The 10985-nt window shown below is 39.3% G+C and overlaps 1 protein-coding gene across 1 annotated transcript in view; it reads left to right on the top strand.

Moving 5' to 3' along the window:
- vps41 (VPS41 subunit of HOPS complex) overlaps positions 1-9668 on the top strand; it is a 17256-nt gene extending 7588 nt beyond the window's left edge. The window contains exons 5-28 of the mRNA XM_035651800.1: positions 477-551; positions 1569-1631; positions 1748-1813; positions 3479-3598; positions 3678-3824; positions 3931-3997; positions 4494-4591; positions 4681-4810; positions 4945-5060; positions 5159-5277; positions 5627-5708; positions 5805-5897; positions 6003-6130; positions 6385-6529; positions 6654-6695; positions 6788-6838; positions 6931-7068; positions 7146-7200; positions 7290-7430; positions 7563-7699; positions 8820-8919; positions 9007-9051; positions 9134-9213; positions 9320-9668. Of these exons, the coding sequence (XP_035507693.1) occupies positions 477-551; positions 1569-1631; positions 1748-1813; positions 3479-3598; positions 3678-3824; positions 3931-3997; positions 4494-4591; positions 4681-4810; positions 4945-5060; positions 5159-5277; positions 5627-5708; positions 5805-5897; positions 6003-6130; positions 6385-6529; positions 6654-6695; positions 6788-6838; positions 6931-7068; positions 7146-7200; positions 7290-7430; positions 7563-7699; positions 8820-8919; positions 9007-9051; positions 9134-9213; positions 9320-9400 (2319 nt within the window). The 3' untranslated portion in view covers positions 9401-9668. The remainder of the gene's footprint in view (positions 1-476; positions 552-1568; positions 1632-1747; positions 1814-3478; positions 3599-3677; positions 3825-3930; positions 3998-4493; positions 4592-4680; positions 4811-4944; positions 5061-5158; positions 5278-5626; positions 5709-5804; positions 5898-6002; positions 6131-6384; positions 6530-6653; positions 6696-6787; positions 6839-6930; positions 7069-7145; positions 7201-7289; positions 7431-7562; positions 7700-8819; positions 8920-9006; positions 9052-9133; positions 9214-9319) is intronic.
- The last annotated feature ends 1317 nt before the right edge of the window (positions 9669-10985 follow it).

Here is a 10985-nt window from a genome sequence, read left to right as displayed (position 1 = left end):
CTGAGCTAACCGGGCGCCCACTGTACCTTTTTTTTTTTAAGTGAAAAGCAGAAATTGATTCAGTATGTGTACCAGATAACAAGGTGAAGCTGGAGAAAGTGTAAATATATAATAAGTAAAGAACTTTTTCTCCTTTAGTCTACACAGAGGCACAGCCAGCCCTTTAGGGATGGTTTGTAAGTAACATTTGCTTTAATTTATGCCATTTTGTTGATCCTTTTATCTAAAGAGCTGCTATAGTGTCATGAAAGCATCAGCGGTGGATTGGGACCCCCTAACCTTCAGCGTGTTAATGCCACGCTCTGTGCATTGACACATATGGGACTATGCATCCATTACATACTCAAATTTTTTTGCCTTCCGCTTTTTCTGGCATTTCACTTAGTGGGGTAAAATGTCAGCCAGCAACATTTTACCGGCCACAAAGATATTCGCCCGCCTCTAAAAAAAGATGCCTTGATATTGTGTCTCCGCAGAGTTCAGTGAAGATCAACCAGATCAGTCTGGATGAAAGTGGAGAGCATGTGGGCATCTGCTCCGAGGATGGGAAGGTGAGATCTCTCTACTCATCAGCGCCGGTTACTGATCCTTGGGCCTGCAGCAAAAAATAAAATAAAGTCACCAATCAGTGTTTCTCATCTTTCATAATTCATCCTCAGATTCATATAAAAGTCATCTTATCAGTCTTCGGCTTTATGCTAATGATGTGGAACGTGGTAGTGAATTTTTTCGACTGCAGTTCTTCCCACAGTCGGAGCATTAACCTGAAGTTTTATCGTCACCATATCTACACATAAACCCATATTTTTTTCATGATGCGAGAATTTATAAAAAGCTTGTACCAATTTTGAAGAGTAGGGGAAAGAAGGCTTGCACTCAGATCCGTTGAGCTGTCAGTCAGCCATCAGCCGTCTATGGATACCCTCTCCCATGTTCTCCACCTTGCTGTTATCTTGTCTCTTCTCATCATTACCACCATCCTTCATGGATTTCACAGTCAAGATATGCTCTCTGATATCACCCTCCCCCCTTTCCCCCAACTTCCAGCACTCTGGTGGCAAAAAAAAGAAAAAAAAACCCAAGATCTTGTCGCACAAAAAGTGGAGCAGACAATTAAAATCAATGCTACAGCAATTGTTTGCCCTCAACCAATTCAGTTGGCTGTTAATCCTTTGAAAATCTAACTTAATCCTTAATCGCTGGTGCGGTTCCAAAGAAGAGATTGAATCAGAGTTTTATATTATTCCCCTACTTTTTAAAAAATGCCTTCTTTTTTTGGGCCTTTAGATGAAGAGAGACTGGGTGTCATGGACTCTAATGGTACATTAGAGTTTGTTGTAGCCAACTGAGTCCAAGATCAGGACTCCTGTTTCTAAACCCTGCAGGGTTCAAAGAATCAACTTGTCCACTAATTGGTGACCCAACGGAGAAGTAGGGAGCCAATCAAAGTCTTTTCTGACCACAATTCCCCCCGCTGGCCTCGGATAGTTGCAGAGGCAGCAATTAAAGGAGAAATTTTGAGTTATTCACCTTTGCTTGCCGTTCTTGCCGTCTCATCTCTGTTCCAGGTGCAAGTGTTTGGTCTCTATACAAGAGAGGGCTTCCATGAGAACTTTGACTGTCCCATCAAAGTAAGTTCTTATCAAAACGGTGTCTTAGCATTCATCTGCCAGCTATTACCTGCAAATTTGGACTCTCCAGAACAGTAAAACCGACGTAGTCTAATCTGTCATGTATTGTTTTGCAGGTGGTGGCTTTACACCCACAGTTCACGAGATCAAACTACAAACAGTTTGTCACTGGGGGCAACAAGGTAGGTTTGAGTCACTTTTTTTTTTACTCGTGCTGTCATTATGTACAGTTTTAGACATTTCCTGCCACAATAATTCATCCTGATTGTGTCCGGGTGAAACCTAATCCTGCAAACCTCCTCACTTTGGCTCAGCTGAAGCCGATGTACAGGTCTTGTGTCTGGTGTGAAAGGCTCTTACTTTCCTGTCTCTTTGCTGGAGTGCTCTCGGGAGAGCTGCCCATTTTCACAAAGTGCTGTTCGCTCAACAGTGTTTGAAAGGCAATGCTTCACAACCACAGCAAGTAGATGTCATTATCAAGAGGGTACATAGTCTTAGGATTTCCAGGTGCATATAGTGATCACTCTCCTCAAAGTTGTCTCTGGTAGGTATGTCACAAAGGAAGGTGAAAAGCATCGTAGACATTAGATTTGTCGTTTTGTGTTTTGGAAGTAAAACCACCTACCCATTACCACACGCCAATTACTGCCCACAACTATAAACCGCTCGGAAGTAGCGTCATTGCAGAACTATCCATAAATAAAGTATACTGACATTTATACAACAGGGGTGAGGAAAAACAACTTTTTTATGAAACCCCATTGTTAGTGTTACTTTGCCATTTTCTTTCAATTGCCGCTGATTCCTCTCAGTTCCAAGTTGTGAAGGCCTCCACAATGTGCCTGTGATGAAAATCAATAAGCCTCAACGGGAGCCACATCCTGTCAAAGGAAATTCAATTTTGTCTCCACAGTTCTTTTGTCATATCATCTCTTTGTAAAGCAAACGGTTTATTAACATAGCCCAACTGCTGAATTAAAGAGCCGATACAACCTTCTCTCAGTATCCTTGGTAATATTATGCACCTTTTTTTTTTTTCTTTTTTTTTTTTTTTGTGGGGTGGGGTTGTATCATTTTATATAGTAAGGACAATAACAATGCAGGGAATGTGAATGACAGGCTTTGTCCTCTACGGCATGTACAATACAAGGCCTGAACATTAAACTGCAATTTATAAAATAGTTCTGTGACCACCTTGGTGCCACAGTGCATTGTGGTTAAAAACACACTGGCACTGAGCTTCCACACCTCTCTGAGAAGTAAATATACATAGCATGAAAACATAATGTGCTTAAATACTTGTTTCTATACTTTACACCACTCACAGAGACTACAATAAATGGCGTGTAGCCATTTCATGAGAGTAAGAGAGATGTATGAAATCAAGTTTGTAATGCATCAAGTTTTCAACCCTTTCTTTATGGCTTTCACACCATCTTCTACTTGCAAATTACGTCGACCGTGTGAAACTGTAAAATTACTTCTCCCACTGCTGAATGTGAAGCTAATGTGAAGCTTTCTCACTTAGACGGAGTCTAATGAACAATCTGTCTTCATTGTCTTTGTGCGCAAATGCTCTGAAGTGGAATTAAGATCTTCATATAAGAACCAAAGTCAGGTTTTACTTCATCATTTGCAGCGTGAATGAGAAAGTTCCCAACAGTTTAAGTTAAATCTATAAGGCTGTTTCTCCCTTTTCTCCAGACACAGCTCCTGCCTGGATGCTCCTGTGCAATGTGCTGTTCATCTACTGCCCTCTGTAGGCGGGGTTGCACAACTGCACTCCTTGAGGTGCTGATATAAAAACTGCGCAGTATTAAATATGTTCCTGTTTTCTTTTCCCAAAGCTGCTCCTGTACGAAAGAAACTGGTTGAACCGCTGGAAGACGTCTGTTCTCCATGAAGGCGAGGGCTCAATCACTAATATCCAGTGGAGAGCTAACCTTATTGCCTGGGCCAACAATGTGGTGAGTGATCTGTCAGAGACGTCAATAAAAAAAAGTACAGTATTGATTGTGAAAATGCTGAACGTTTGGTTTCTTCTAGGGCGTCAAAATCTATGATATCAGTACAAAACAGCGGATCACAAATGTGCTGCGGGATAATGTCAGTCTGAGGCCTGACATGTACCCATGCAGCCTGTGTTGGAAAGACAACGCCACTCTCATTGTTGGCTGGGGGACTTCCATTAAGGTTTTTGCTACTTTTCTATTTAAATTGATTATTATTGATAAGATTGACATTACAGATACTAGATTCCAAGTTTTCCAAATTTCTGTATTTTCTTATTTCTCCTCAGATTTGTGTTGTGAAAGAGCGAAATCCTACTGAGATGAGAGATCTGCCCAGCCGCTATGTGGAAATAGGTATAAAATACACTGCACATTATAATAAACTATTTGATAATAAACTTTATTTATGAACAAAGGTTGCAAGGTTGTTTTATGAAAACAAAAGCAATAAAAAGTGCTTTGGAACATGAAGGCAGAACAGCTAACCACAATAGTGAAATGAAATACAAAGTAAAGCGAGAATAAAACTAAATGACACTTAGAAAAAATAACTAAACTCAGGTAAGTTATACAATAAAAGGCTTATTAATCTGAATGCCAGTCATTTCATCGGCCTGCTGTGATAAATGCACTGGAATTTGTGTGAGTGCTAATGATCAACAGAGAGAAGCAGAAGAGGATACAGTAGAAGAGGACCTCACATTCTGGTTGTGTGAAGTCTAAATGGTAGCCATGGCAGTTCAGGATATAGAATATCAATATTAAGTTACAAATGGATTAAATGCACTTTAAGAAGAAGATTGTATCTCTGATCCTTTTTGTTTTGGTTTCTGTGTCTTTTCCCAAACAGTGTCTGCATTTGAGACAGAGTTCTTCATCAGCGGTCTGGCGCCGCTGGCAGATCAGCTCGTCACCTTGTACTTTGTGAAGGAGAACTCTGATCACATGGTAATTAACGGCCACTTCTTTAACGTATATATTAATGGGGCAAATGTGGTAGAAAAGGTTTTTTTTACTCATTGTGCGTGTATTTGCAGGATGAGGATTTCCGTGCGCGGCCTCGTCTCGACATCATCCAGACTCTCCCTGAAGGCTGTGAGGAGATCTCTTCAGACGCGCTGACCGTGCGCAACTTCCAAGACAATGAGTGCAGAGACTACCGCCTCGGTGAGACTATAAAAACAGCCCTCGGAGAAATGTCACGCAGCCTTTTACTGCGCTCTGATTGCATTATGCATCGACTATCAAATGTCAGCTGTAATGCGCAATACGCAGAGGCATAAATGTATTTTCATTAACAGAGCATTCTGAGGGAGAGTCGCTCTTCTACATCATCAGTCCCAAAGACATCGTTGTGGCCAAGGAGCGAGACCAAGATGACCACATCGATTGGCTGCTTGAAAAGAAGAAATATGAGGTTTGTGCTGCCGAGTTTTATGAACGCTGCAAAAGGTTACAGTGAACAATTATATAGTTTTAACTGTGTGTCCTGTCACTGTGGTTTCACAATGACAGGAGGCACTGATGGCTGCAGAGATCAGCTTCAAAAACATCAAGAGGCACGACGTTCAGAAAATTGGGATGGCTTACATCAACCACTTGGTGGAGAAAGGAGACTATGACAATGCTGCGAGGTAGGGTTGATGTTCTGTGTGTGTGTGGGATATTCAAATATTCATTTAAAGTTGTCGAAAGAGAGAAAACTCACATAATCCCAATTTATTGCCATGAAAAATGTCATGGTTACTGAACAGATAAGATGAGATTTTAATTATCTGTATTATAGACTCAAGTGTGGATATTAAGTATGCAAAACACATTCAACTAGAAATTCATCATTTAACAAAAACTTACTAACTTGCTTGCTTGTCCAGAGCTTTAACCAGTAAGTGGAGCTTAAATCCACTAACTAACTTTTAAGCACAAAGACCATATAGTTTATATACTGTATGTTAACGTCTTACTGACTTTTTCTAAATTCAGGAAGTGCCAAAAGGTTCTTGGGAAAAACATGGAACTTTGGGAAAATGAAGTATACAGGTTCAAGACCATCGGACAGTTGAAGGTAGGTCTGGGACTCTTGTTCAGAAGTTTTGTCTCTCTTTTTTTTATTCCAGTATCAGTCTCTCATCAATATTGCTCCTCCGCTCTCTGATTTCAGGCCATCAGTCAGTACTTACCCAGAGGGGATCTGCGCCTCAGACCGGCCATCTATGAAATGATCTTGCATGAATTTCTCAAAACTGATTATGAGGTACTTTGTCCCCGATAGTCTTGACATCCTGTGACAAATCTAGTGTCTGCTGGTTGGTCGTCAGCTTATGGTTTGTCCCACTTCCTGTGCTGTCCACAAAAAAAGGGTTTCGCCACACTGGTCCGTGAATGGCCTGGAGAGCTTTATAATAACATGGCGATTGTTCAGGCGGTCACCGACCACCTGAAGAGGGACCCCACTAACAGAACCTTGCTCACCACGTTGGCTGAACTGTGAGTGGACACGTGCATTACTTCACCAATTGAATAAATAGTTTGTATCTCAACATCTTATACACATTTGTATGGAATTCAGTATCACGTATTTAGTTTTAGGAATCTAGACTGGAGATAAAACAATGCTCGGTTGCACAATATTTGCATGCAGATGTGTATTCACTGAAGAATTAATACTTCCAATGACTTGACGAAACTGACAGAAAATCAACCTGTATAAAGTCCCTTGTTGGTGTTTGATGCTGTTGCAGGTACACATACGACCAGCGGTACGACAGAGCCTTAGAGATCTACCTGAGACTGAGGCACAAAGACGTTTACCAGCTGATCCACAAACACAACCTTTTCTCTTCCATAGAGGACAAGATTGTACTCCTCATGGACTTTGACAAAGAGGTAAAAGCCTGATAATGGACTGAAAACACATTTAATTGCCTTGTTTACTTTCTTTTTTAAGAAAGACAATCAAAGAATGTCACCAGCAGCATTCTCACTGTATCGTAATCCAATTTTTTTTCAGAAAGCTGTTGACATGCTACTCGACAATGAAGACAAGATATCAGTAAGTGCACCTCATGTCTGTTAGTTTTTCATTAAAAGATCTGATTAAAACATCCTGCCCGCTGATCCTGGTTCTCTTCTCTGTGCTCGCAGACGGACAGGGTGGTGGAAGAATTAGCAGACAGGCCCGAGCTTCTGCATGTGGTGAGCTGAGATATGTGTAACTTTAAACATAAATCATATTAACTCTCAAAATTGAATTCAGAAGTGATTTGACTCATCCTTTTTCCCCACAGTACCTCCATAAACTGTTCAAACGGGACCACCACAAAGGCCAGAAATACCACGAGAGACAGATTGTCCTGTATGCCGAATATGACCGGCCGAATCTCTTACCTTTCCTGAGAGACAGCACGCACTGCCCTCTTGAAAAGGTACAATTCTTACATGTCATCCTACCGCACATCCAAGTTTCCAGAAGCTACAAGAGTTTTCTGTCTTTTCCTCTCAGGCTCTTGAGGTTTGTCAGCAGAGGAACTTTGTAGAGGAGACTGTCTTCCTGCTCAGTAAGTTGTTAGTTAAGGTCTGTATTCTTACTTTTAAGCGTGTTTTAAATGATTAAAAGAAAACTAATCCAGCTACTGTGTCCCCCCAGGCAGGATGGGGAACTGCAGACGAGCTCTGCAGATGATCATGGAGGAGCTGGAGGACGTGGACAAGGCCATAGAGTTTGCCAAAGAACAGGATGATGCAGAGCTCTGGGAGGATCTCATCTCTTACTCTATTGACAAACCACGTATGATACAGCCTCCTATTGATTTGTTTTTCTAATCCTCTGCTTGTCTTTCATTTGATTCTGTTTGTCTTTGTCATATTCTCACTTTCATATTATCCCTTTGTTTCTGTCTGTCTGCTGTTGGGTCCCCAGCATTCATCACTGGCCTCCTTAATAACATTGGTACCCATGTGGATCCCATCCTGCTCATCCATCGCATTAAAGAGGGCATGGAGATCCCAAACCTCAGAGATTCACTTGTAAAAATCCTCCAGGACTACAATCTACAGGTTAGATATGTTTCACTATGATTATCTAACTTTTTTTTTACACTTGAAGTCTTTATGATGAAGGAATAAAAAAATCAGTTTAAAGAGTTTCTCTTGTTCGATTTAGGTAACAGTACAGTCAGTTGGGGGTTGCATTAATACTTTGAAATCAATGATTCTGTTTTGTATCCTGCTGCTGCAGGTTCAATGTAAGTGGAGCAAAAGATTTAAAGTTTTTTTTTGAAGGAATGGAGTTTACTGAACATTTCTTACTGTATTAAAGGTCAAGTGTGTAACATTTAGGATGATCTATTGGCAGAATAGAAAAGATAATATTCATAGGTATGTTTCAATTAGTGTATAGAATCAGAAACAATCAATGTCTCGATGTACATACACAGACTAACAGCATAAATAAACAGGACAACAAATGCAACAAAATAGACATTAACTTCTGTGTACAGTTACACATTTATATAGTTATACAGTTATACAGTATATATATGAGGTAGGTGGATATGACAGTATATATATAGCCAGCCCCAGTATGGGTAGATGTGTTTTGAATTAGTTTCAACAATGAAGAAAATTAATAAATAGTTTACAGGTGCAGTAGATGTTAGAGTCCCAGGGTTATTGCACAGGGATTGTTCCTGACACTGTGTCTGGAGTTTATTGTTTGTCAGAGTGACGGCCGTTGGGATGTATAGTCACCTGAATATGAGAATCATTGTGTTTTTGTTACCTTAAATTAGTTGTTTTTATCTACCGAGGGAGTGGGAAAATGGCAAAACTGCCATGTTACAGTAGCCCAGAACAGACAAACCAAACACTGGTCCTAGATAGGAAACTTTTGTGAGTTTTTGCGGCCACCGTAGTTTCTCCTACACATTTAGAAGGCTGAATCCTACACAAGTATAATAAGAGGGTCAAATATATTTTTTTATACTGGGGGAGCAATGATTTTGCTATGTAACCTAATTTCGCTATTCATGTGTGGATTGTATAACCTCTGTAGCTCCATTTAGAAATAATTAGGGTGATTTAAGCGGGGGAAATAATGAGACATTGAACTTAACTTAAGAGCTATTTATCATGTTGTTTTCTTTATTAACCAACTGTTTGTTTTCCTGCTTCTAAGATTCTTTTGAGGGAAGGATGTAAGAAGATCCTGGTGGCCGACTCCCTCTCTCTGCTCCAGAAGATGCACCGAACACAGATGAGAGGAGTCCGGGTCGACGGTAGGTACACTTTTGTTTGCGTTCATGAAGCAGAAGCAGCGGAAGAAGTCATTTTTAAACTATTACTCATGTTGGTTTTCTTTTCAGAGGAGAACATTTGCGAATCGTGTCATGCCACAATATTACCATCAGGTGGGTTTTCTATGCAGTTGTATGCAAGTATTTTAACTCTGTTTTACATTAAAATTATTAATTCATCACGCCTGTGTTTCAGACATGGCCAAACCCTTCAGTGTGGTGGTGTTTCACTGCAGACACATGTTTCACAAGGAATGTTTACCATCTTCAGGAACAGTAAGTATCTTCCCTGTAGTCTGTGTGTGTCATGTTTCTCCAGTCTCTATTCTATTTTAACGCATATGTTGAGACTCCTCTATCGTTTCCCTCCTTCCCGTTTCAGATTCCCGGGGTTCAGTTCTGTAACATCTGCAGTGCAAAGCGGCGCGGGCCAGGAAGTGGAATCCTGGAGATGAAAAAGTAACGCTAATGTTTGCACTCACAATGTTATTACTGAAGCTTTTATTCCCCTCTCCCCACTGTTGCTTTCCCTTTGCTGTCACTGCATTGATCAATGAATATCACTTTCCCGCAGTCACTAAACTGTACACTAGCAAAAATGCAAAACATTTCTATTGGATTATCTCTGTATATTTACATCTAACAACTATAAAGTGCTGTAGTTGTTCCGCTAATGTGATTTGGTGATGAAATGTCTGCAACGTTTGAAAAATAAAATCGCATAAAAACTGCTTGTGGTTTGTGTGTTTGATAATTATGCATATCTTCTCTATAACCCACTTTAAAGTCAATCCTTTCAAGTCAATCAATTAAAGACGAATTTATTTAAAAGTCTGCTCAGAAGTTGTGGTTTAAAAAGTATTGAAATGTGTATCTGAAACTGCTGAATCACTGTTAAATCCTCTGTTGAATAACTTAAGAGGGGCATTGTGAGACAATTGAGACTGTCTAGTCGCTAAGGTTAGAAGACCTTGGAGTGTCCCAGTTTCTTGATACGTTGGAAAATATAGAAGAGCCATACACCCAACTCTGTATTACCTTTGGCAGTGTGGTGGGTATATATCGGCTAATGGGAGGGTTGTTGTTGAGCTGACACTATACTATATTTGATGTGTGGAGTCTTGGAGACTTCCTGGCACCTGCACTGTAATACACTCATTTAAATCAGTGGAAACAGACCAGAAAATGTTTCTATTCATCAGAGCCATTTTAATCTTAGAAAAGGTAAAAGTTTAATGACCTCTTGGTCTTCACTGAGCTTTTGTATTAATTTCCTTATGGTGTGTATGTATAATTAAAAACGTGTCAAGTTAAAGTATTTTGTAAATGTGTTTGTCATAATCACACAAAATATTATATGAAAAACATGTAAAGGTTGTTTATTCAAAATATATTTTACATGCAGTCTATGTTTTGCCTTTTTGTCTGTATATTGGTTATAATTAACCTTTCGCTTAGTTTAAATCAGGCACATTTACATTACAATTTATTATTTTGACAACAGATTTCCAACGATATCAATAAAGTATTTCTGATTCTGATTTCTGATTCTGACTTAGCTTATCAAAATAATGACTTAGCATCTCAAGTATCTCAGAATATTGACTTAGCATCTCAAATTAATGAGAAACTTTCTCTGAATATTGAGTAAGCACCTCGAGATATTAACTTAGCATCTCAAAATATTGAAAAACTCAATATTTTGACTTGACTTGACTTTGACCCGAAATAATAGGAAAACATTATCTGAATATTGACTTGGCTTATAAAAATAATGACTTAGCATCTCAAGTATCTCAGAATAATTCAAAGTTTTCTCTAACATAGTAGCAAATAACATCTTTAAGGGTAAGAGAGTAGACAGAGTTAGCAGCATCAAAAAAATGAGATTCAACATCACTCCAAAACTTTTTAGATATATCACAATAAAAAAACAGATGTGAAACTGTTTCTGTATGAAGATTACAAAAAGCAACAAATCTCGATTTATCTTTTTTTAAATTATTTTTATTGAACAATTTAATCTGGAAAAAATCAGATGTACCCTC

Source organism: Morone saxatilis, unplaced genomic scaffold (assembly GCF_004916995.1).
Source record: "Morone saxatilis isolate NCDOM2014 unplaced genomic scaffold, NCSU_SB_2.0 Contig0, whole genome shotgun sequence".
Classification (NCBI taxonomy): domain Eukaryota; kingdom Metazoa; phylum Chordata; class Actinopteri; family Moronidae; genus Morone; species Morone saxatilis.
This window is presented reverse-complemented; position numbering and strand designations above follow the sequence as displayed.